At 45.4% G+C, this 25,602-nt stretch overlaps 1 protein-coding gene across 1 annotated transcript; it reads right to left on the bottom strand.

Annotated features, from left to right (window-relative positions):
* Positions 1-24,061, bottom strand: ALKAL1 (ALK and LTK ligand 1). The gene is made up of 8 exons (XM_067711286.1): positions 23,882-24,061; positions 22,843-22,858; positions 16,060-16,113; positions 14,531-14,611; positions 12,966-13,041; positions 10,103-11,125; positions 1,130-1,235; positions 1-694 (listed from the first exon to the last, which is right to left on the bottom strand). Exons 1-5 carry the CDS (start codon positions 24,059-24,061, stop codon positions 12,977-12,979), a joined length of 396 nt encoding a protein of 131 aa, XP_067567387.1. The 3' UTR covers positions 1-694; positions 1,130-1,235; positions 10,103-11,125; positions 12,966-12,976.
* Between the last annotated feature and the right edge of the window lie 1,541 nt (positions 24,062-25,602).

Here is a 25,602-nt window from a genome sequence, read left to right as displayed (position 1 = left end):
CTGAGCAGCTATTAACCATGTATTACTGTTGTTATATTATTGTATAACATATATAATGTCATTTTGTATTATGATTGTTAGAAAACGGATTGAGCAGCTATTAGTATGAAACACTGATGTAGTTACTTGGCAGGAGAGCAAAAGAAGTGGTGCCTGTGTCCTTGAAGAGGTGATGGACCAGCAGGAAATCTCCGTCTCCCACCCCTGCGAGGGGCGTGACCTGCTGAGCTTGTTAGTAACAGTCTCGACCCCAAACGTCCTGGCTTCTTGCTCTGAACGCCTCCATTCTATCCTTGCGTTACAGCGTGACGATAAAAAAGGCTACTCAGATTAACATGGAAAATTCTCTGCGAAGATGTTTTGCTTTTCACAAGCCTCGCATCCCAGGGATTCGCCTTTCCCATAGCAACGCTGGTGGCCCTGAGCGTGCCTTGAACGAGGAACATGCCACAGGATTGAACACAACTACCATCTTCTCTCCCAGAGCTTCAAAGGCGAGAAAGACTCCGCCGCATGGCTCCAGAAAGGCTGAAATTGCCTGTTCCCACCTGCCTTTCCACACAGTTCCTCTTTCTCTGTGTACTTTTGTCAGTGAGTTCATATCCATCGCACGGGATCACATGAGGATTAAATAAATCAAACAGCTAATGGAGAAATGCCAGTTTCTGTAAATCAGTAATAAATGTTGATTTGCCTAGAAATAAAGGACGGAAGTCTCGTAAGGAGATGCACCTTAGTGCCCTAGCTGAATCGACAGTGGAATACATCTGGGTATAGCCTCAGTCAGATTTTTGTCAGTGGAGTCCCCGTGTAAAATGTAAAGTTGGGCGCTATGCTGGCTTGTTCAGTGCCTGCTAGGACTGACTGTAGGTCAGAAAATGGATACTAAAAGTATAATTTAATGTATCTTTAGAGTGATGTCAGCAAAAGTGGCAGAGGAGGGACACCCAGAGGCCATCCCTTCCAAGTAACACTGAGAAACCTGGCAAAAACCGTCAGGATCCACCTTCTCAGAGCTCTGGAGAACAGAAGCTGGGGGGACACACAGCAGTGTTGGTAGAGTGACAGGTGGGAGACCTTCGTGGCATCACCCTAGCCCTCCTCTCCCCCCTGAATTTTGGTGACTCACCGAGATTGTGGTTGGTTTCCAATGTTGACAGAAGGTGTTTAGTCATCCGGTCTTTGTCTTGACACTTGGAAAAGATCCACTGGGTTAAGCAAAATGGAGTTCTGTGCTGAAATAAATAAATCAGTAAATTACAGGCTTCACATTTCTTCGTCATCTGTTGCTTGACTTAATGCTCCTGGTTTGTCATAAGTCTTTGGAAGCTGAATACAGTTTTTAAAAAATAGTCTAGACCAAAGTCCCTGCGTTTTGCAATTCAATTCTGACTTCAAATAGAAGTGACTCCTTCATTAAAAAAAAAAGTATACATATATATATTTAGTATACTACTAACATCGCCTCCAAGTAGTAACAAAGGTTAATGATTCCTTGCACTTTTTTCAGCTCATTTAAACTTATCGAAGATGAATGCCACATGCTGAAATTAGGAGCCCAGCGAATAATCATGAGTAACCATTGGCTTCAGAACGTTCCAGGCAGAGGCTGCTGAGCCATAAAGCTCAGGGAGTTTAAGCCTCACGACCCTTCCTGTACCTGGGCCCCCTCCTAAGGAAGCCCTGAGAAGGGCCCTAGCCCTGGGCTCACATGGTCATGTCTTCATACAATGTGTGAAATGGAATATTTTGACTGTAATTTGTTATGACCACAGTTTGGGGATACAGCCAACTGGACGTTGAGATTGGTATACGTGTATTGGGGCATTAGTGGGATGCATTTATGAAGTCGGCAGTCACTTCTGTGTATACTTTAGTATTTGTTCTCAAAATTGTTTAAGCTTCAGTCTCCACAAAAACCCAGATGCTCCCTGGAGACCACAGCCACACGGGCTGTCCCACGTGGTTCAGCAACGCCGTGTAAATGTAAAGGAGACAGAGGCTTGCAATGGCCCCAGGTCACCTGCCCCAGGTCACTCGGTCATCTGAGAGGCAGGGCTTGGCTGTGAGCCGGGGTCTCACTCCAAGGCCAGAGCGCTTTGTCACAGGACAGGGGCACTTCTGGGGAAGTGGTCCCCAGAGTGTGTCGGACCTGCCGAGTCAGAGCCTCCACGGCGCCCACAAGCCCTGCGGGTGATTCGGAGGCACTCGGGTCTGAGAAGCAGGCCCACGGCGTATGCTCAGACCTCTGTCTGGAGGCCAGCCGCCCGCCAGCCCCCGACGTCACAGGCAGCCCTGCGCCATCCGTCTGCTGTGACTGCCCCGGCATGAGAGCAGTGACCCGGGGACACTCCGAAATGTTCCTCGTCGCTGGAATCATGCCTCTGTTCGCCTGCTGAGGATAAAGAATTACACCAGGGGGCGATCTACTGTGCTGTTTAGGGCTGGCCTCCGCTTCTACCCTTTAACCGCGGCGGGGCGGCCCCCCTCGGCCTCTCCCGCCCAGGATGCCCCAGCCTTTAGGAGCAACTCTGGCGCTAAGGCGGCACCTGGTGGAAAAAGCTGAGCACTGCATGAAAGTAGCGCTGGGGGCAGACAAGGTTTCGAGGGGTTTGGGGGCGGGGGTTTGCTTCATTTGTCCTCAGATCTGTCGCGGACTAAGAATACTTTGGTAAAAGACAATGAAGTTTCAGAGAAATAAAGTGGAGAAAACAGGTTAAAAACTAAAACTCAGCTGAGTACATTTTGAGATCTTATTGGCTTTATTCAAGGATCCATGGATGGGGCGGCATCCCATCCAGCGGACGGAAAGGCGCTCCGAGCTGCTGCACACAGTGAGACTTTACAGGCAGGGAGCAAGGAGGTTACGCCAGCAAACAGCAGGCTAGTTGGGTCAAGGTCACTCCCTTCAGGGCACGCCCGGGGTCTACCAGGCACATGACCTCGCTGGTGCTGGACGGCCATTCCTGATTGACTGCTTTCAGATTCTATATCTGATTTTTTTTAAAAAAAGAATGAAACTTTGCCATTTGCAGCAACATGAGTGGACTTGGCGGGCACTGTGCTAAGTGACGTAAGTCAGACAGAGAAAGACAAATGCTGTATGATCTCATGTGTATGTGGAATCGAAAACACACAAGAGACAATAAATATAACAAAAAAGAAGCAGACTCACAGACAGAGAACAAGCTAGGGGTGACCAGTGGGGAGAGGAGGGAAGGGGGGAGGGAAGGGGGGAGGGAAGGGGGGAGGGAAGGGGGGAGGGAAGGGGGGAGGGGCACTAGAGGGATGGGGGAGTAAGAGGTATAAACTATCAGGTATAAAATAAGCTACAAGGACCTATTGCACAGCACAGGGAATATAGCCAATATTTTAAATAACTGTAAATGGAGTATAACCTTTAAAAATTGTGAATCACCATATTGTACACCTGTAACTTATATGATATTGGTACATCCACTATACTTCAATTAAAAAAAAAAAGATAAAAGATTCCATTTCTGGGAGAGCAGAGACTGTAATGAAATTAGGTCTCAGTTTGGTGACATGGGGCTCAGTATAATAACTTCATTTGGGGCTTGCTGTCTTGTTTTTTAACATATACAAAGTGCACAAAGCATCCAAAGAAGGTTGTGTTCAGATTCCAATCGCTGTAAATTTCCTACACCTTCCTCTCACCTCTGTCCTCCTCGCGGGCAGCAAATGCTGCAGACCAGCTCGCAGCTGCAGCGTGAGTAGCCCGGCACCACTTAGCGTGCAGTTTTACTCCTAAGAACCTTTATTTTTGCAGAAAGGGTTTCCTTTTCCAGACGGCTGAAAGAACAAACGTGCACGTCCGAATGCTGCGTCGGTTCTGGACTGACCACCACGGGACCTCTCACCCGTCATCGGGCAGTCGTAAGACTTCCAGTCTTTATTTACAATTTTTTTTGCTGTTTGCATTTTGTTTTGCTTCCTTTCCTCGTATTAATAGAAGGACTTCACATTCTTAGGACATATTTCTGCTACGAGTTAGCATGAGACTGTATTCTTTAAACTCTCTGCGTCTGTTATTTTCTTTCCGGTATTTACTTTGCATTTAGCACTTCAGTGCCTTTTACACAAGGATGATGAATTAGTGAGGAGTTAAAAATGCAGTCCAATGGCTACAAGAAACATAGGTGTTTGGGTCTTTAAAAAAAAAAAATCGAATTGACCAATCAGCTGGCTGGTTAGACAAGTGGCCCAGAAGGTGGGAATTCAGGCTCTACCCTGTGAAAGGCAGATATAAGTCTTTTTAGCTTCTAGCGGCCCCTGCGTTCCTCGGCTCACGGCCCCTTCTTTGGGTCACTCCAAGGTCGCATCTCCTACTACTTACTCTGACCCTCTTGCCTCCCTGCTTAAGGACTTTCGCAATTACACGTAACCCAGGATAATCTCCACATCTCAAGATCCTTAACGTAGTTAGAAAACAACTTCACAGCAAAACTTAGATTAATATTGGATTGAGTAACTCGGGCCTACTGCCTAACCAAGTTTCCACATGTCAGGATCACTCAAACTGGCATTATAGGTAGCATAACGCGGTGTGAGGATGGAGGGCAAGTTACTAGGACAGCAGGTGTCCGTGGCACAGTGGACACAATAGTGGTGGTAAGGGTGGTGGGACCATGCTACTGCTCCTGATGGCCCTAGAGAGCAAGTGTACCAGGGGAAAGGGGAAGTGAAAAATAAAGCATGAATTCAAATGCGAACATGAATACGAATATGAGAACACGTTGAGAATATTGAGAGAACCAGAAAACCCTCCACACAGCTTTGAGTGGGTCCCCCAACCCCTAGTCACAGAGTAGATAGAACTGACACATAACTGAGCCAGAGGCTGATGACAGGATGAGCGGCGTTACGGCACCAAGGAAATGCTCGACCCCTTCATGTGTGTTGCACTAAAATAAGTGAAGTGGGACTCTGAATCACAGAACGGGAACATTAAGTCAGACACGGAGCAAGTTAAAAACTGAGCTTCTAAGTTCACTGAAATCCCATTCTCTCTCTTCACCCCATTCTGAGAAAATCCGTCCTCCTCGGCATACAAGTCTTTCAGTGATACAGTCATAAAAGTTGGCTTCCAGACTAATGCCCGTTCGTCTCAGGACACACACCCACGACCTCCCATTGCCTCTAGGCCCTGGTGAGTTAGATCCCCAGATATCCCAGAGGGGGAGGAATAACACCTGCTCTACAGGGAGAGCTTCTGTACACTAAAGGGCCCAAAGGCCCAGCTGAACTTGCTGACAGAGCCCGTGGGCATCGGCGGACGCGGATTCTACAGACGCAAGACCAAGGAGGCTGCAATGGGAGACTCAGCCTCTCTGAATTCACTGACGTGAGTCAATCTCATCTGGGATGTGCGATTCACTGGGCTGGTTTGAGCCCCTGTGAATGGTATGAAAGTCTGTTCCGCTGGCTAACTGAAGCTTGAACTTAGCCATGGACGGCTGTTAAAGAGGTCAGATGCCAGGACATCAGGAGAACGCTGAAGAGAATCCTGAAGGTTCTGAGAAATGGGAATTTTATCTGATTCCACTGGGGGCAATCTGCTAGCCACCCTTATGAGGGCTGTGAAGAAACGCCATTCACCAAGGCAACAAGAAGAGCTTTCCAGCTCTGCAGGCAGAGACTGGTGGCAGACACTACAGTGGAGTTAATGTACCTGATCTAGTGGGAATAATGGGATTCTGGAATGGTAGGGGCCAGGTGCAGAACTTAACCATCAGAGAGAAGCTGGGAAGAATTACCTGGTCTATGAATGGGTCTGCATGTTACATGGGCTTAAGCCAGAAGTGTCTGGGTTCAGTCCATGGGAAGCAGCTTTTGACCATCTGGAGCATCAGTTTTTGGGGACAGCCTACGTATCTGAAATTGTACACCCATCAGCCAACAGCTTATAACTTCGCATTCCATCCACATCAAACCCATTTCACCACCTCTTGCTTTAGTCAACATACCTGGAACCACATGGGTCCCTGGTCCAAGGACCCACCCCATTATTAGGAAATACAACCAAAATCCTTGGAATAAGAGATCCTAGCTCCCAAGCACCACAGGCAATACTGTTCCGTACCTGATTCAACAAAACAACTGTGGCTGGAGACATATATCTGGGAGCTCATTTCATAGAAGCTTCCAGACACAATATGGATTCCCACCAAAAAGCCCCAGAGAAACCCTGGTTCTGTATAGTTTGGCAAGTTACAGGACATAGGAAGAAAGGAAACACCAGCTCCACGGAGCTCCTCTGAGCAAGAGATCCCACTCAGTGCTCTCCTGTGCACCCAATACATCTGCTCTAGTCCTGTTCACAGACTGTCTCTTAAATGTCTAAACTAAAGGCCCCATAAATCTCTGCTCTCTGCACTTCCTGGACACCAAGCTTCTGTCTCTGCTGTATCCTAGGCTCACATTTAAGGGTGCATGCTTCTGCCTTTTCTGGTGATGACTTTGTCTTTTTTAAAAAAAAATTACTTATTTATTTATGGCTGCACTGGGTCTTCGTTGCTGAGCGCAGGCTTTCTCTAGTTGCGGCGCGCTGGGGCTACTCTTTGCTGCAGTGCGCAGGCTTCTCACTGCGGTGGCTTCTCCTGTCGCAAAGCACGGGCTCTAAGTGAGTGGGCTCAGTAGTTGTGGCACACGGGCTTAGTTGTGTCGCGGCAGGTGGGATCTTCCCGGACCAGGGCTCGAAGCTGTGTCCCCTACATTTGCAGGCGGATTCTTAGCCACTGCGCCACCAGGGAAGTCCATGACTTTGGCTTTTGATGTAACCCATCCTCTCTGTCCAAGCTGATTCTTGAGCCCCTCTTCCTGTCAGGTCTGCCCTGCAGACACCAGGACCCAAGCTCCCTTCCATGGACGGCGACACACCCAGTGGGCTCGTGTGACACAACGGGAAGCACTCAGACGCTACGAGTCATGTGGTAACATCCAAAGAATATCAGACTTAGAGTCAGAGAACCCGGGACCAAGTCTTCACTCTGCTTCATGTTCTCCACACACACCTGAGGGAGTTATTAAAAACCTTGAAGCTTTAGTCCTCTGCCTCTAAATTAAGGCTGAACACTGATGCTCCCTACCTCACAATTTAACTTTATAAGAATGAAATAAACGTGAGAAACAGCTCAGTCTAATCTTTTGCACACAACCCACATTCAAAAATAGATAGTTACTGTCTGTGTTTCACCCTCATACACATGAAATAGTTTCCATTAGAACCCGGTTCAGAACATCTTTAATTTATGGATATTTTCATAGTTAAAGTCATTCCACAAGTGCTTTGGAGCTGATGAACTCAAATTCTAATTTTGGAGGCTGCTATTTTAATAAAATGACAGAAGCCCAAACAGTGATGGAGGTAGAGTCTAATTCTTTACAGCAAAGCAAGTACTTTCCATGAATCACTGAAGGCCCTTCTGCGCACTGGTGATAAATCAGTGGGGCAGCGGAATTAGCAGAATAAACAGAACTCAGCTCCTTCCTCCTCAACCCTATTGTAGCTTCTCTTCTTGGCTTTTAGTCAAGCAAACGGATTAAAGAGATGTTCAATGTTTCACAGAAGTGAGAAGCTTTGACAGGCTGTTGAAAATATGGAACCACTAGGAGGCAACACAGCCAGTGAGTAGCAGACTGTTTTTCCCCATAAAGAAGCTCACTCAGTAAGTCAGAAAGAGAAGGACAAATACCGTATGCTAACACATATATATGGAATCTAAGGAAAAAAAAAAATGTCAGGAAGAACCTAGGGGCAAGACGGGAATAAAGACACAGACCTACTAGAGAATGGACTTGAGGACACGGGGAGGGGGAAAAGTAAGCTGGGATGAAGTGAGAGAGTGGTATGGGCATATATACGCTACCAAATGTAAAATAGCTAGTGGGAAGCAGCCACACAGCACAGGGAGATCAGCTCGGTGCTTTGTGACCACCTAGAGGGGTGGGATAGGGAGGGTGGGAGGGAGACGCAAGAGGGAGGGGATATGGGGATATATGTATATGTATAGCTGAGTCACTTTGCTATAAAGCAGAAACTAACACACCATTGTAAAGCAATTATGCTCCAATAAAGATGTTAAAAAAAATAAAGAAAAAAAGATTAAAAAAAAAAAAGCTCACTCTTTGATGTCAGCACAGGATCTGATCTGGGCTAGTCAGGTCCTCCTTATCAAAAACTTTAACATTTGAATGGAAAAACATGGAAATTGAGCATTTAAAAAAGCTAAATTTCACCAGTGGCAGTCTTCTCGAGGGCAGTTCCATAAATTCTTTTTTCTATGTCTTCATTGGAGTAGAATGTTTTTAACCATAAATTCTTACTGTTAAGGTCCAGGGCCCCTGGATGCCTGTCTGTCTCAAGGTCAAAGTTGGAACCCATGAGTTACCCTAGTATCCTGCCATAAATGGTCTTTTCTTTGTTTAATCGAAAACTTGTTGTTTCTACAAGGACCTACTGTCTAGCACAGGGAACTCTACTCAGTACTCTGTAATAACCTATATGGGAAAAGAATCTGGAAAAGAATGAATATGTGTGTATGTATAACTGAATCACTTGGCCGTACACCTGAAACTCACACAACATTGTAATTCATCTATACTCCAGTATAAGATAAACATTTTAAAAAATAGGGCTTCCCTGGTGGCGCAGTGGTTGAGGGTCTGCCTGCCAATGCAGGGGACATGGGTTCGAGTCCTGGTCTGGGAAGATCCCACATGCCGCGGAGCAACTAGGCCCGTGAGCCACAACTACTGAGCCTGCGCGTCTGGAGCCTGTGCTCCGCAACGAGAGAGGCCGCGATAGTGAGAGGCCCGCGCACCACGATGAAGAGTGGCCTCAGCTTGCCACAATTAGAGAAAGCCCTCGCACAGAAACGGGGACCCAACACAGCAAAAATTAATTAATTAATTAATAAACTCCTACCCCCAACATCTTCTTTGAAAAAAGAAAAAAATAATAAAAATTAAAAAATAAAAAATGTTGTTTCTGTTATTAGGAAACTAGATAATTTTGAACACATACACAAATATATTGATGAAATAAAAGAAACTAGCACTTATTTGTTTGAAATATTTTGCTGCAAAAATTGGAGATTGTTTCTTTCTGTTTTGGCATGAAAATCCAGGAGTGGGCAGAAAAATTTTCAGCTGAATTCTCTCCAACCCATGAAACGCAAACCACACAACTAATTTATGCTCAGTTTTCAATAGACAGCTAGCTCCATTCCAATTAAACAGAATAGCCATGATTACATTTTTTAGAAGAGAAATAAACTGATTTTTTAAAATAGAGTCTGAGGCTGTATGATCAGAGCCCCCATCTGTGTATGCTCTTGTGTGCCCAACAGTGGGCTAAAGCGTTTGCAGGCGTTATGAGTTAAGGGTTATCATTCCATTTGCAGACTGGAAACCCAGGGTCCAAAGAGGATAAAGAGCTACCCAGGACTACCTGCTGCCGTGGCAGAATTCAAGACCGAACGTCGCGGGCCACGTTTTTAAACCCCCACTCCACACTGCTTCCTTACAGCTACTGCAGAAGTTTATGGGCCAATCTGTTCCCTGAAAAATATCTGTTACTTTGGCTTATAACCTCCATAAAGACAATTGACGAAAGATGAAAGACAACTGAGAAGCAAGTGGGGAAATGTCCCATCCAAGACAGCCAAAGCGCATCACTTTGTAAGTGATAATGACAGTGGTGTGCAGTGCTAGGGACAGACCTCATAAACGCAGTGGTGAGCAAACGCAGGCCGAGACAGAACAGGAGGGTCTACGAGATTCTGTGCATAGAAAGTTCAGAAAGAAACAAAGCTAACCTGCAGTGTTAGAAGTCGGGAGAGAGGCTGGTTTTAGGTTGGGTTGGGGACAGATAATTAAGGAACTCAAAAGTCCCCTTAACAAGACTCCACTGCAGTTCTATCGGGGGGTGTCCTTTCCTCTCTCTGACCTTAACGGCAGGTGACGGTGCAGCCGGCGGCTCGGGGGTCTCGGTCTTTAACTACACGCGGACTCCTGGGCTGAACGCCTCGTCCCCGTCCACCCCCCAGTCACCACCCTGGACCTCTTCCCCCAAACTCACCACGGCCATAGCATCACCGGCATCTCCATCCTCCAGAGGCTGCTCCCCGGGGCTGTCTGAGGCCTTTCTGCATCTCACACTATCCGTAGATCTCCAGGCTCAAGTCAGTTAAGTCGGCAGTTCTTAGCCTGCACGGGGTCATGCACGAGGACCTCTAAAAGGGTGGGGTTTCCTCTTATTTTGTTTAGGTTTCTCATTTTTACATCATTGTTTTTAAATGAAACTGATTAAATGCGTCAGGCGTGTTGTTATTTTCTAAACAGAGCTCCCAGGTGCCCACACATTCTTCTCCTCACCAAGTTCATTTGGACTTTTTCTTATTTAAGGCAGCAATACCATATGCTCCAAGTTCAAAAAGACATAAATGGTCTCAGGATCTCAGCTATCAGTTCAGAAAATGAATATTTACACATGTATACATATATGGTAATCTTATTTCAATAGTATGAGCTCTGCTACAAATGTCTTTAATTCAAGAAAACACAGATTTTTCATATTTCAGTTTGAACAAAATTCACGTTTCAGATGAATGCAAATAAAAGTAACAAATTCTGAATAAATGTATTAAATATTATTAAATTAGAATTATAAAAGGGGACCTTGTACATGATTATTCAACAAACATGTTACAAAAAATCATATCGAAAATATCATTTCTCTTTGGCATGCTCAGACATAATTTACATAATTAAGTATATAATTCCTACATCTATGGAATGTTAACCATACAAGAAAATAATATATATAGCAAAAATAAAGTAGAATAGCATAAATTTTAATATTCTATTTGCAATATGTGAATTAAACTTTGTATTAGAAAATTTCAAATTACTATATACACCAAAATAAACCAAGGAAGATCGCATCCTATGCTAGGACACAGCTCACCAGTTATTTCTGAGAAGTCTCTTATTTTACTCATCTTAATACACCATAAAATTAGAAGTTTATCTCTTTTTTACAGTTAGTACGATTCCAGGTACTATTTTTCCTTCGAATTAGATTTACATTCTTAAGAAATACCTGTGGGAGGGAAGAAGAAAAATGTCATTTATGACCTGGTTTTTAACATATTTAAACATATGCATAGTTTTAATAGAGTTATATTTTATTTTATTTTGTTTAAAGAATCTGTGGACTTTTAATTTACAGTCAAATCCTGAGAACGTAGATTAATGTGTATGTGGAGGGGATTGATCGGTACTTTTAGAAAGTTTAAATGATGACTTCCACCGTTAAAGTTTTAAGATATCTGCAGAAGCCAAAAAGTGAACTTGACATCACCTAAATAACTCAAAAATATTCCTAAAATGTATCCATCTGTAATACTCGAATTCCTTGTTAAATACGTGGAAACAGATACTATCAGAGATGACTCCTCCAGAAAAAAACTCACTAAATCGCCAAACTCTGCAGTTTTAAAGGGGCCTGTTTATCAGGTCTGTCCTCTATGCATCTTGTCCCAGGAGCATGTAAGTTTGCATAAAATATTTTAAATTATAATACAGTACTTGTTTTTTTGAGAAGTTTTCCAGTTATGAGGTTGCTTTTTGGACTTTATGTACATTTACTCATTCGGATAAAATATATCAAAACAAAGAACAAGATAAACGTGGCTTGAGTGAGTGATTGATTTTCTTTTTAAACATGGCTTGACTTAGGTCACTTCAAGAGCCTAATGAGTTTTCTTCATTTATTCTTGTTTTGCATTATTCAAAAGGTTGGAGATGGGATGAGAGTAACTGATGTGAATATCTTGCCACTGAACACTGAAATGATCTAACTGATTTTCTTAATCTAAAAAAAAGGGAAAATTTTTAGTTCAGCAAATTTAAATATGCAGAATTGAGTGCCAATTATTATTATTAATTTATAATTGCTTTTTCAATAAGAATAAGAAAAGCAACATCACCAATAGGCCAGAATTGTCTCAGTAATTGTCACAGCAAACCTATCAGAGCCTATCATATCCCCATGCAGTTATTGGGATAAATTAAGTTACGTTGGCCAGATCGAGATATTCACAGATACTTCCAGACTACAGGTTCTCCAGACTTTGATGTCCACCCTAGAAAGCTGAGGAACTTTAAAAGGGACTTGTCTGGGGTACTGGAACGCTGACGACACCCCCCTTCCCCGCTCCCACCCCCCAAATGTTGACTCTGTACTACACCAGAAAGAACTACTGATTAGAAAGATATTTGCAAAGAAATGAACACCTTTCAGTCTTTTGTATAGACTCTACTTTTGTAAATAAACGTGAGAATTTCCTTTTGATTTATCTAGGTCATACAAATACTTTATTGCCCTAGGGTTCCAAAGGTCATTTAGCCAGAACGAAAATTCTAACTTAATTTCACTCTGGCAAAATGCTTACATGTTCACTATACGTTTGATTGTTTGCTTTTTCTTCTATTCTTCTAATACTTCCTCTCTTATTATAACCTATATAGCATAAATCAAAATTTTAGGGCCCTACTTTTATTATATCTACTTTTATTATACTTTGACCAGTTAAAAAAAAGGTAGACCTTTAAACAGTTTGGTTCATCTAATGTGTATATGCATACGGTTTCTGCACAATAATGACATAACATCAAATGTTGAAATATTTTAAAAAATCACTGAGGACTCGTAAGGCTGCCCAAAAGCTGTTTCTATTAATTCAATCACTGTTGAGGACATTTTTTTATTAATTCAATAAACCATTTAGACCAAGCTTTAACACTAAGTGGAAAATCCACAGGTTAAAGTTATTTGGTGGTGCTAAAATCAGCTTCCTGGGCTTTTTAAATTGTTCAAAATTTCTTAAGAGAGTCAGGCTGTTAAACAGAATAAGAAAAATTAATAAATACATACTCACACGTAGGTCTTCTATGCCTGTGAGCACAGAGGACTCACTGCTAATCTTTTGAGCAATCTAGCACATCTTTTGTAATCTAGGAGAAACATTTAAAAGTAAATTGTGTATATGGTTACTACAAATGTGGGGAAAACCATGTTAAGTTATTGTCGCTAATTCTTAATAATGATAGCCATCATTTAATAAACATCTAATATAGCAAGTACTTAACCCGGATTTTCTCATTGATTCTCCTGATGATATAAGCAGCTAAGATGTTACTGTCATCTTCACTTTAGAGATGAGAAAACAGCCTCAAAATGTTAAGAGTCTCATAGCTAGTAAGCAGTTTCATTCCAAAGCCCAGAGTTTCTCCACCATATGCTGTGCTACCACTTAATCATTCTGCCTAGATGCCAACAAGATTCATTTTCTCTAGTCATCAAACACAAGCAGTTTTTGAAAAAATCATAACAACTCTGACTGAACATCCCAAGTAAAATTAAATATCCCTCAAGATGACCAATTTAGTTTAAAAAAATGCAAAACGTTTAAAGTTCATTTTCTTTAAAAAGAAAGTTTAGATTTAGAAAGGAATTTAAAATTAGCCAACTGAGTTACCACACTTAATGATGATTTGGGCAGTTTAAAGGGGAGCATTTAAATATAATGTTTGGAATTGCTATTTAGTTCAGTAACTTAAGAATCCCAAAGAATTCTTTAGACAACCTTTAAAACGCACGCTACCGTTATTCAGAAAAGTCTATCACTCAGCATAGAAATGATGCGATATGAAACTACTCGTAAAAACTTAGGGGGAGGGCTTCTCTGGTGGCTCAGTGGTTGAGGGTCCGCCTGCCAGTGCAGGGGACATGGGTTTGAGCCCTGGTCCGGGAAGATCCCACATGCTGTGGAACAACTAAGCCCGTGCACCACAACTGCTGATCCTGCGCTCTAGAGCCCTCGAACCACAACTGCTGAGCCCACAAGCCACAATTACTGAAGCCCACGCGCCTAGAGCGCATGCTCCGCAACAAGAGAAGCCACCACAATGAGAAGCTTGCGCACCGCAATGAAGAGTGGCCCCCGCTCACCGCAACTAGAGAAAAAACTTGCGCACAGCAACGAAGACCCAACACAGCCAAAAATAAATAAATAAAATAAATAAAATTTGTTTAAAAAAAAAAAAACTTAGGGGGAAATTTTGACTTACACTTCATGGTCATCTTTTTTTTTTTTTCCATTTATATAAGAGAGTGCCTTATTTATGCCAAGGAATTTGATAAATGATAAAAGGTTTATAATTTATCAAATGATAAATCCTGACAGACATTGTGGTCCTTAAGGAAATCTGGCTATTTTCAGATCTGTCTGAAATAGTCCCAATTAGAATGTGGTTTCATTGCTCATGGTGTCAACAGAACGCACACACCTTAAATTTAAGCACCGTCAATGTTGTAAACAGCACGTCATACAATGTTTAGTCTATTATTTCCCACTCACAGACAGCTGAAGTTTAAAATCACGTGCATTTACTGTTGGATAAAGATTTTTTAAAAAGGACAAAAATGACCCAAGTTACTTACAAGCTGGCGTTGAGCAGTCCCTGGTGTTGTGGTAGAGCCTGTGGAAATGTTTGCTACACTCGGCTGAAAACGTGACCGGCCCTATTGGACAGGAAAAGAATGCTTACGATACTCATAGGTGTGTTTTCCAATCAAATCTGCCAGCACTTTATGGATAGAGATAATATAACTGGTTTACATCTTTCCATGCCCTTAAAAGACCTTGCCTGGGGGCACGTCTCCTCCCCCAGACTCTGAGGCAGGCAGTGAGGTGTAATCTGTGAAAAACAATCGAAATTCACTCCACATTCTCAACATCTCACATAATGGAACATAAGTCTATTTCAGGAGAACTCCTCAGAATAAGTAAGAGAGAAAAGCTCTAGACAGAAAAACAAAAAATCTGCAGAGAGCAAAGCAAGCCGATGTGAAAGAATAAAAAATAAATATCCACGGTTTCCACTTTCTGTTCTTCATTTTATTTAATAGGAGTGAATGTTTATATGCAGAGACATTTATTCCATTTTCTACTTAGAGTGATTTGTGTCAAGGACCACTGGAAGGTGGACAGGGTCTTGAGACTTCCCTTATTTTCCCCACAAACCCAAGACAGTCCTCACCAAAATTCATCCCTACATCTGGAGTCTGCTTTTTATGGAAGTGGTAGAAGTAGGGGAGCCCACGGTGCCACTACCAGGGTTCTAGAAACATCAGGAAATTTCTTACACTTCTCCGTGCCTCAGGAGGGTCTTCACGACCTCGTTCCAAAGTTAATTAACAAGGTGGCCCTGGGCTTTGGGCAAGGGGGAACCCACATCTTTGCCAGCTTATTGGCCTGAGACGTAAAACAGGGAAAGGCGGGGGAATGACTAGGCACAGAGTAAAGGTCAGGGTGCACGCTTCGAATTAAGTGATTTGCTAGAACATGGGGCACAGGATGATTGCAATGATTCCCCAAGTTGATCCGAAGAACCAAGGAGTGTCGTGGGAGAGAAAGCCACCGGTGCTCACCATGTGACACATGAAGGGAATCTGCTCTGCCCTGTGAGAAACACTTCCTCTGTGTCGCCGACCGGGAGCACAGCTAAATCCCCAGCACACCACGGAGGACTCATCACAGTACAACTCCCCCCACCTTCCAGCCACACTCTGCCCAGTGGCCACACACACCCTTGCCTAAACTGGCCGCCCGGTCCTGCCCCAAACCACACCATGTGCCCAAAGGATTGCTTCTGACCAGGATGCCTCTCTCATCCGGGAAAACCCTATTCATCCTTAGAGCCCAGCTTATATATTGTGTCCACGACAGCCTTTTCTGGTAGTTCTTGGCAAAACTGTCCACTTCCTGTGTCTCCCTAAAATTCTGTTTACACTTCTATCATTCACCCAGATCTGGTTCCCATCACCATCAAAACAAGCTCGTAGCATTTGCCTACCTCCCTGACAGGACTGTGAGCCTCTAACAGACATTTATTTTCATGCCCTCAATGCCTCATGGAGTAATACGCTACAATCTTTTTAATTGAATCGCTGATAAAGTTCACGCCTACCTGTGAAATGCTTTATGAATTTGTCTTTTAAGTTCAAATCTCTTGGGAATATTTCTGAAAAGAAAAAAAACCTTTAGAATTTCTTGAATGCATTTCCATCATTAAAAACTCTCCTTATAAACACTAACTCAGAAGGATATCTGCACCCCCGTGCTCACTGCAGCATTATTTACAACAGCCAGGATACGGAAGCAACCTAAGTGCTTGTTCACTGTTCACTGATGGATGAATGAATGTGGTATATATGTATACAACAGAATAGCACTCAGCCATAAGAAAGAATGATACTCTGCCATTTGTGACAACGTGGATGGACCCAGAGGGAATTACGTTAAGTGAAATAAATCAGACAGGAAAGACAAATACTATATGACTCCACTTCCACGTGGAATCTAAAAAACAAAACAAATGAGCAAACAAAACTAGGTTCACAGAAACAGAGAACAGAACAGTAGTTGCCAGAGGGGAGGGGCATTGGGGAGGAAGCAGAATAGGTGACGAAGGAGGTCAAGAGGTACCAACCTCTGGTTATAAAATAAATAAGTCATGGGGGTGCGATGGACAGCATGAGGATATAGTCGGTAATACTGTAGAGCACGTTAGAAGGTTGCCAAGAGTAAACCCTGAAAGTTAACTGTACGGTGACGGATGGTAACCAGACTTCTCGTGGTGATCGTTTTACAATGTATACAAACATCGAATCATTATGTTGTACGCCTGAAACCAAGGTAATGTTGTACGTCAATTTTGCCTCAATAAAAAAGTTTTAATATCCTTACAAGGAGACTATAATGACAAGCACTAAACACATGAGCTTGTGGTTGTTCACGCAGCTGATTCCAAGTCTGTATGTCCAGCCCTGGCCAGGGTGACGGGGAGAGGTGAGGTGAGGCTACTCACCATCCTTTATAAACTTTGTCTAAGGGTGAGGAGAAGGGAAGGATTTTTAGGCAAGGGAGGGATACCTCATTTTAAAGATCATCATGCCTGGTACGGAGGGGCGAGAGTCGATGCAGAGATGAGATAAAAGGTTTACAGAGAAGTTATCGTGCGTGTGTGGAACAGCGCTGGCCTGTGGAGGGGTTAGCAAACTGCCCTCAGGACTCCTCCTGCCCCACGCCTGTTACTGTAAATAAAGTTTTATTGGACCACAGCCATGCTCATTACTTACGTGTGGCCTACGCCTGCTTTCGTGCTACGATGCGGGGGCAAGACATTGTTGCAGAGATTGCATGGCTCACCGAGCCTCAAATATTTTGAAAATGTTTGAAATAGAGAAAGGTTGCCAGTGCCTGCTGTAGCATCCTATTTGCATTCAGCCAAAATGGTGATTGTCTGCAGAGAGGCAACAGCGACAAGGATTCTGGGGGTGGGAGGGAAGAGAGATTTTTCAGTGCATACTCTTTTCATTAACATTTTTAAAAATTAATTTATTTTTTTATTATTTTTGGCTGCGTTGGGTCTTCGTTGCTGCACACGGGCTTTCTCTAGCTGTGGCAAGCAGGGGCTACTCTTCGTTGCGGTGCACGGGCTTCTCAGTGCAGTGGCTTCTCTTGTTACAGAGCATGGGCTCTAGAGTGCAGGCTCAGTAGTTGTGGCATGTGGGCTCAGTAGTTGTGGCTCACGGGCTCAGTAGTTGCAGCTCGCAGGCTCTAGAACGCAGGCTCAGTAGTTGTAGTGCATGGGCTTTGTTGCTCTGCAGCATGTGGGATCTTCCCAGACCAGGGCTCCAACCCGTGTCCCCTGCATTGGCAGGAGGATTTTTAACCACTGAACCACCAGGGAAGTCCAACTTTAACTTTTTTCAACGTAAATCTGTTTTCATTTTTCAATAAGCAACTAGTTAACTGAAAATGAATCTGTATTTAGGGATTAGATGCCCTGGTGATAACTTTCAATCAACGAAATATTAAATGAAGGACTGAATATGAGAAAACTACCCCCAACAACAAAATTAGATGATTGAGCTCTGATGGAAAACAATCTTAACAATCAGCTTCCATTATAGAAATGGGAGCCACATATGTAATTTAAAATTTTTAGTAGCCACATTTTAAAAAGTAAAAAAAAAGTTGAAAAATTAAAATTAATTTTAATTAAATTAAAATTAATACTTTGTTTAACCCATTATATCCAAAATATTATCCTTTCAATATGTAATCAATATTTTAAAATTACTAGTAAGATAGTCTACATTTTTTATACTAAGTTTTCAAAACCCAAGGTGTACTTTACACTCACAGCACACCTCAGTTTGGACCAGCCGCACTGCAAGTGTTCAGTACTCATAGGTACCCAGTGGCTACCATGCTGGACGGCACAAGAATAGAATGTAGGTTTCACCCCTCTGGTATCTAAGGACAACGGTATGGGAGATTACATGTACAGATGGATTAAAAATAAAAGGATCCCAGGACTTCCCTGGTGGTGCAGTGGTTAAGAATCCGCCTGCTAATGCAGGGGACATGGGTTCGAGCCCTGGTCCGGGAAGATCCCACATGCCACGGAACAACTAAGTCCGTGCGCCACAGCTACTGAGCCTGCGCTCCAGAGCCTGCGTGCTGCAACTACTGAAGCCCGCGTGTCTAGAGCCCATGCTCCGCAACAAGAGAAGCCACCGCAATGAGAAGCCCGTGCACCGCAACGAAGACCCAACACAGCCATAAATAAATAAATAGTTAAAATAAATAAATAAAAGGATCCTTAGGTAATGCTTGATGATTATCCTGGAACAACTTGAATAACCTATCATCTCATTCATCCAATTTATGAAAATTTCTAGTTTTCATTTAACCAAAACAGTTACCATCTGCCACCCTCAACAATTTTAAGTTTACAATCATATATTTTTAAAGGAACAGACTTGCATATTATGTATATAATGTTGGCAGGCTTATCTCTTGTACCTACTTCTTGTTAAAAATGAGCAGAGATCATGTGAAATAATAAAAAAATCATAATACAGAACAACTAGAAAATAACAGAAAATGTTTGGTGTTTGCTTTTACTTGCGTATAACTTAATATCTTACCATAGAGATAATTTACTCTGCCATGATCGATTCTTTACAAAGCCACGTTAGTGGATCCTTAGTACCTCTGGAAGTACTGAAGGGCATTACTTTATGTTTTAATCTAGCATTTTTCATGTACTTGAATTGAAATGTTTGTTATATAGTTCCCTGAGTTATCATTTCCTTTAGTTAAGGAGCTGGCATGATTATTCTCTTTCTAAATATATAAAAACAATTCTACTTTCAAAAATAAGAACTAGATTTATTACATCAGTGCTGAGAGAATCACTGAGGGAAAATGTAAGTGTTTGAAAAAAATTCATGTTTATTAATAACTCTGTTCCATGGGTCTTCTGGGAGCTTGTAAGAAATATAGAATTTCAGGCCCAGACCTATAGAGTCACTTTCACAAGAACTCCTAGGAGATTTATTTGCACATTCAAGTTTGAAAGCAGTAAACTAAATGTTCCAAACAAGATACAAAACTTCTTGAACATTCAACAGTGAATTACTTCATAATCAATAAGTTACAATATTATTACGAATGTATTTGTAGTCTGTGATTATTAGAAGACAAGACACAGAATTCTTTCCAGTAAAATTATCTCATCATGGGGGGCTTTGTTGGTGGTGTTTTGAATTTTTATCACTTCTTTACTTTCGGGCACTACAGGATGCTCCAGGCTCCTCCTGAATAATTTCCTGTCTCGGTGTTAGTACCAGTCGTTTCTCCAAGGAGCCCTGGTTCCTCTTATAGAGGATGGTATTAGAAACCGAAGTCTGGGACTTCCCTGGCGGTCCAGTAGTTAGGACTCGGTACTTTTCCTGCCCAGGGCCTGGGGTCAATCCCTGGTCGGGGAACTAAGATCCCACAAGCTGCGTCGAGGGCAACAAAAAGGAAACCGAAGTCTGGGTACCAGGTGTGCTTGTTGCTACGGGGGTATGGTTGTTTCCAGGCCCATGCAGTTGACGGAGCAAAGAAACATATGTGTGGTACGTAGGGGCACCCTGATTTTTAATATACCTAGTGTTCAAATTATTTAAAATTGTACCACAATACTTGCCAAAATATATTTTTGGAATGTACAGTATCTGTAATATTTCACTGATAATATTACAAAGAATTTAGGATTTAGTTTTTTTTTTTCCCACATGGAAATAGCTACAAAGACATCATGAAGGAAGAGGGCCTGGAAGGAGAGGTGAATTGTAACAGGCAGAGATGACAGAAGCGCGTTCCAGGAGCTGGCAGAAAAGCACAGACAGCGGCTACGGCATCTGCAAGGGGCAGGCCCCGCCCATGCGACCCACACCCTGGGAGAACCACAGAAGGGAAGATGGGGCAGGTCACAGGGGACTTAAATGTCCTGCCTTCAAGAGAAGTTAGGGCTTTCTTGGAAAATCCAGAGAAGCCACTGCAGGTCTGTGACTGGGGAGGAAACAGCCTGGCACTACTAAGAATATTCATTTGTACTGAAATTAACACAACATTGTAAATCAACTATAGTCCAACATAAAAGTAAAAAAAAAAATTTTTAAAAGACACTTAAAGCACCTACTTTTCAGCACTTAGGATAAGATCAACCTAAGTAGTATGTATTTTATATTTTAAATTACAATTAAGGGCTTCCCTGGTGGCGCAGTGGTTGAGAATCCGCCTGCCGATGCAGGGGACACGGGTTCGTGACCTGGTCCGGGAAGACCCCACATGCCGCGGAGCGGCTGGGCCCGTGAGTCATGGCCGCTGAGCCTGCGCGTCCGGAGCCTGTGCTCCGCAACGGGAGAGGCCACGACAGTGAGAGGCCCGCGTACCGCAAAAAAAATAAAAAAATTTTTAAAAATTAAAAAATACAATTAAAATGATGTATTAATCTCAAAAAAGAATATTCATTTGTAATTGTTTGTAAGAACCTCTCCAAAATGGTCTTCACATTCCTGCCTTAAGCCTCATGACAGCAAGGTTTCACATTAAAAACAAACAAACCCAAAACAACCCAGCAACACGGATCTGATTCCATGAAGTCTGCAGAAGAATGTAAATGTTCAGTGACATCTCTTGAAAAGGCAAAGCTTTTCCATCAAAACTTTCTAAAAGTCCCCCTCATACTTCCATCTCCCGAATTTCACACCAATTCCTTCTCTGTCCCAAATTCCTCCAACCCCCCTCTCTAGCCCCACCGCTGCCACTTCTCAGACATCTGACTCTGTTTTCATTTCAGTGACGAGTACCGCGGTGCTCCCTTTCTTTTGCAGAGTTCTGGGAACGATTCTTTGCTCCATTCTGCTGGTGTGATGGTCAGACAACAGGGGGAGAGGGATACAGGTTATGAAAACACACACTTTCCATGCTTAGCCCAATGAGGCAGCCCAGCAGAGGGCGCCACCCAAGTTAGGGAGGCAGTGTGACATTGTCCTGAGGCTTGAACCAGGGCGATGGGCAGGACGGTAAAAAGGAAGGATCAGATTGCAGAGACCTGGGGAGTGGGGTTTGGTCATTAACCTGAGCTCCTTCAGCACGAGTCAATAATGTTGGTTAACTTCGTATTCCCACGCCCATCAGAGCACGTCAGGTGTGTGCTGTGAGTGGCTAGATGAACTGATGGATGGGTGATGCGTGAACAACGCATGGGGCGGGGAGGAAGGGGGGCCGGGGATGGTGAATCCTGAGGGTGATGGGTACCTGCCTCTCGCATCTCCTCCTTCCCAGTGCCCCCCTCCAATTCTAACGGCATCCTCGCTGGTCACCCTCTCACCCGAGGCTTCCGCACTTACTGCTTCCCCTACGTGGACCGATCCCTGCACCTCGAGCCTCACGGGAGTGTTTAGGGAAGCCGTTGACCTACAGAAAAGGGAGGCACCGCAGCCGCAGGTGCAGCAAGGGTTTCAGAGCCCAGAGCGCATGCGAAGGCCCGGGTGATGGTGTTTACTATGTCGCAGAATCACGGGGTCAGAATTCCCGAGGTACCTGGCAGGGATGACAGTCCTTAGCCTCCAGAGCCTGGGAGGTGTTTCCTCCTGAATGAGCTGTGAACCCCGCCACACCCGAGTGTGCCTGTGAGGACCACCTGGATAGGGCCAGCTCATGTCCTTGTTGGTCCCTGACCCATGTCCGAGTGTCCCCTTCACTTTCACAGACTCAGATACGGATGTAAAGAGTCACCCTTCCTCCTCACGTCATCCAAAGACTACATCACAAACAGCTGGAGAAAGCAACCGATGTGGTGCACAGATCACGCTCTGCCGGGCTGTGTTGTTTTTTTAAACTTCGGATTGTTGCCACTTACATTGTAACTTTTAATAAAATATTCTTTCTCCCTAGAAACTCACTTCGGTAAGGCTTCAGCCTTTTACAGAGAAAAGATCTGTTAAACTTCAATGACACAGGTCTGAATTAATGTTACCACAAATGTTCCAGTAGTTGGAGACTTTCTTCCACTCTTTTACTTTACAAAGTGACATTCCATTCTCAGATAAACGTTGGGGCCAAGAAGTTGCAAGTCCGAGGATGCGAAGGGTGTGGTGCCGTCACTGCATCACTGCGGTGGTCACCATCCTGCCCAGCTCCCCTCCGGGAAAGCCCTGTGTGTCCCCACCACGCTGGAAAGCCCTGCCCAGCCCTGGACGAGGTCCTGGGTCCTCCTGTCTCAGCTTCCTGGACCTTCTCCACCCCCTGCCTCCCCTTCAGCCCGTCACTGGCCTCCTCTTTGGGTCTACCTGTGCGCCAGCCTCCCCGCCTCCCCACCTAGAACGTGCCGTCAGAACGCAGACACCTGACTGCCTGCTCCCCTGGGTGGCCTCGGCCTCTGCCTGGTGACTGGCACGCAGCAAGTACTGGATGAAAATTTGTGCAGTGAATGTGTATATATTTATATCATAAATATCATGAAAGAAAAACGGTCCTAAGAAACCCCTCTCTGCTTTGTTCAAAGTGAAGTAAGAGGCAGAAGAGCGAGGAGATGACAGCAAGGCTGCTGTGGGCTGCGACCTCTCAGCCAGCGGGTGCCGGGGGGTGGCCCCCGGAAAGGGGCGCCTACCGCTGCCCGGGCTGGGCGGCCAGCGCGTCCTCGCTCCGCAGGTGCGCGGGCTCCCAGCAGAGGCGCGTCTGAGCGGCTCCCTCCTCCTGCCCCGCCCCGGCCTTCCTGCCCTAAGCGAGCCGCAGCCCCGCCGCCCCGTCGGGCCGCTTCGCCCCGGGCTTCTCACGTTTACTCCTCGTTCGGCCGCCGTCCTCGCCGCCTTGGGGTGTCTCAGGACTCCTCGTGTCGGCTACTTTTAATCTCTTTTCTCATCCCCACCACTCGTTGGGCAGCGAAGCGCCAGGAACCTGGGCGCGCAGAGCTGATCCGGGAGCCGCGGCGGCGGGTGGAGCCTGCTCAGCTACCCAGGCCCTGCGCCAGCTCCAGGGGGCCGCAAAGGGGCGTCCCGGCGCGCGACGCCAGGGCCCTGGCCCAATCCCCAACCCGGGCTGGACCGGAAAGAGGCGCCGCCGGGTGCTAACCTGTCCGCCCCGCCTCGGCCGCTGGGACTGAAGCGCACGTCCTCGGGCTCCGGGCCCCCGCTTCCGAGGCCCGGCCTCTCTCACGGGGAAGAGGCGCATCGAGCCGGTTCCTCCGCAAGATGGGTTTCTGGATACTTAACGTCTCGGCCGCGGTACGTCTCACCAGCTCATTGCCTCTTTCCCCGAGCGCCCGCCGTCGGCGGCGAGCGCTGCCGGCCTGCTCCCGCGGTGCGCGAGCCAGGCCGCCCCGAGCGCGCGCCTCTCCGGGCCGCACGAGTCCTCCCGCCCTGGGCTCGGCGCACGGGGCCGCGGGCGCGGGGCTGCTTACCTGCGCTCCGGGAGGCCGCGGGGAGGGACAGCCAGGGCTTCGGCTCCTCGCCCGCGACGCGCGCGCCCCTGCGGCCCCCGGGCCTCCCCTGGGTCCCGCGCGGCGACAGGACCAGCGCCAGCAGCAGCAGCGCGGGCAGCCGGGCGCTTAGCCTCGCCGGTCGCATGGGCGCGCGGGAGCGGCCGGAGGGAGATCAGGCGGGTCTCGGGCGGAGGCGGAGGGTCCGCGCCCCGAAGACGGACGGCGGGCGACACCTGCGCGCCTCGGGGAGGGACGCAGGACGAGGACACGGGCGGGGACGCGCGGCTGCCCCGGGGACCTGGGCGAGGCCCAGCGCGCAGATGCTCACAGGTCCGCGCGGCCTCCCCGACGGCCCCGCCTCGGCTCTGCGGGTGTCCGGGTTCCCCGCGCAAGGCCGGCTCTGTCCGCCGCCCCGTCCAGCCCACAGGGATCGAGAGAATCAACTTCGCGGCCGGGACCGAGGGGAGCGGCGCAGTAGCGGCGCGCGGCGGCGGAGACGCAGCTGCTGGGAGGGAAGGTGCGGGTTCCCTGAGCTCGAGCCCCGCCCCCAGCCCCTCGCCCCGCCCCCAGCTCGGAGCTGGCGGAAGAAGGATATAGAAACGACCGTGGGGCAGGGACTCCCCATCAACTATCCGTCAGGGAAAAACACCCTCAGACCATATCATCTTATGGCTGAAAGTCTGTCCTTTTACTAGCCTCTCTCTGTTTCCCCAGCCCAGTCGACCACTTTTCTACTCTGTTTCTATCAATTTGACTTTTAAAAAATTCCATATGTGATATCATGCGGTATTTGTCCTGTCTGGCTTATTCCACTTAGCATGATGCCCTCCAGGTTCATCCAAGTTGTCACAAACGGCAGGATTTCCTTCTTTCTCATGGCTGAGTAGTGTTCCAGTGTGTGTGTATGTGACCTCTTCTTTATCCATTCATCTGTTGTTGACCGACACTTAGGAGGTTCCGTACCTTGGCTATTGTAAGTAATGCTGTCATGAATATGGGAGTGCACAAATCTCTTTGAGATACGGTTTCAGTTCCTTTGGCTATAAACCCAGACGCGAGGCTGCGGGATCATATGGTAGTTCTGTTTTCCATGGTGGCTGCACTAATTTTGAACCAACTGGGAACTGACAGTGCACAAGGATTCCCCTTTCTCTGCATGCTCACCAATGCTTAACTATTTTTTGTCTTTTTGATCACAGCCATACGAACAAGTGTGAGATGATATCTCACTGCGGTTTTGATTTGCATTTCCCAGATGGTTAGTGACACTGAGCATCTTTTCATGTATCTGTTGGCCATTTGTGTGCCTCCTTTGGGAAAATGTCTATTCAGTTCCCCTGCCCATTTTTTAATCAGGTTGTTTAGGGGGTTTTTTGGTCTTGAATTGTGTGTGTTTTTAATATATTTTGGATATTAACCCCTTAACAGATAGATAGTTTGCAAATATTTTCTCCCATTTAGTGGCTTGCCTTTTCAGTTTTTTGGATGGTTTCCTTTGCTGTGCAGAGCTTTTTTCTTTTTCTTTCTTCCTTCCTTCCTTCCTTCCTTTCTTTCTTTCTGTATGTCTTCTTTGGAGAAATGTCTATTTAGGTCTTCTGCTCATTTATGGATTGGGTTGTTTGTTTTAATGTTGAGCTGCATGAGATGTTTATATATTTTGGAGATTAATCCTTTGTCCACTGATTC

This window comes from Pseudorca crassidens, chromosome 17 (assembly GCF_039906515.1).
Source record: "Pseudorca crassidens isolate mPseCra1 chromosome 17, mPseCra1.hap1, whole genome shotgun sequence".
In the NCBI taxonomy this organism is placed as follows: Eukaryota; Metazoa; Chordata; class Mammalia; order Artiodactyla; family Delphinidae; genus Pseudorca; species Pseudorca crassidens.
Note: the sequence above shows the minus strand (reverse complement) of the source record. Positions and strands in the feature narration are given on the sequence as shown.

Bases quoted from the DNA above. Each gene is read 5' to 3' on its own strand.
- ALKAL1 (XM_067711286.1), bottom strand. From the start codon at position 24,061: ATGCGACCGGCGAGGCTAAGCGCCCGGCTGCCCGCGCTGCTGCTGCTG. The intron at 14,612-16,059 runs GTAGGCGTGAAC...CCTGTCCAATAG, and splicing joins ATTCATAAAGCATTTCACAG to GGCCGGTCACGTTTTCAGCC. The intron at 13,042-14,530 runs GTAAGTAACTTG...TGTTTCTCCTAG, and splicing joins GGACTGCTCAACGCCAGCTT to ATTACAAAAGATGTGCTAGA.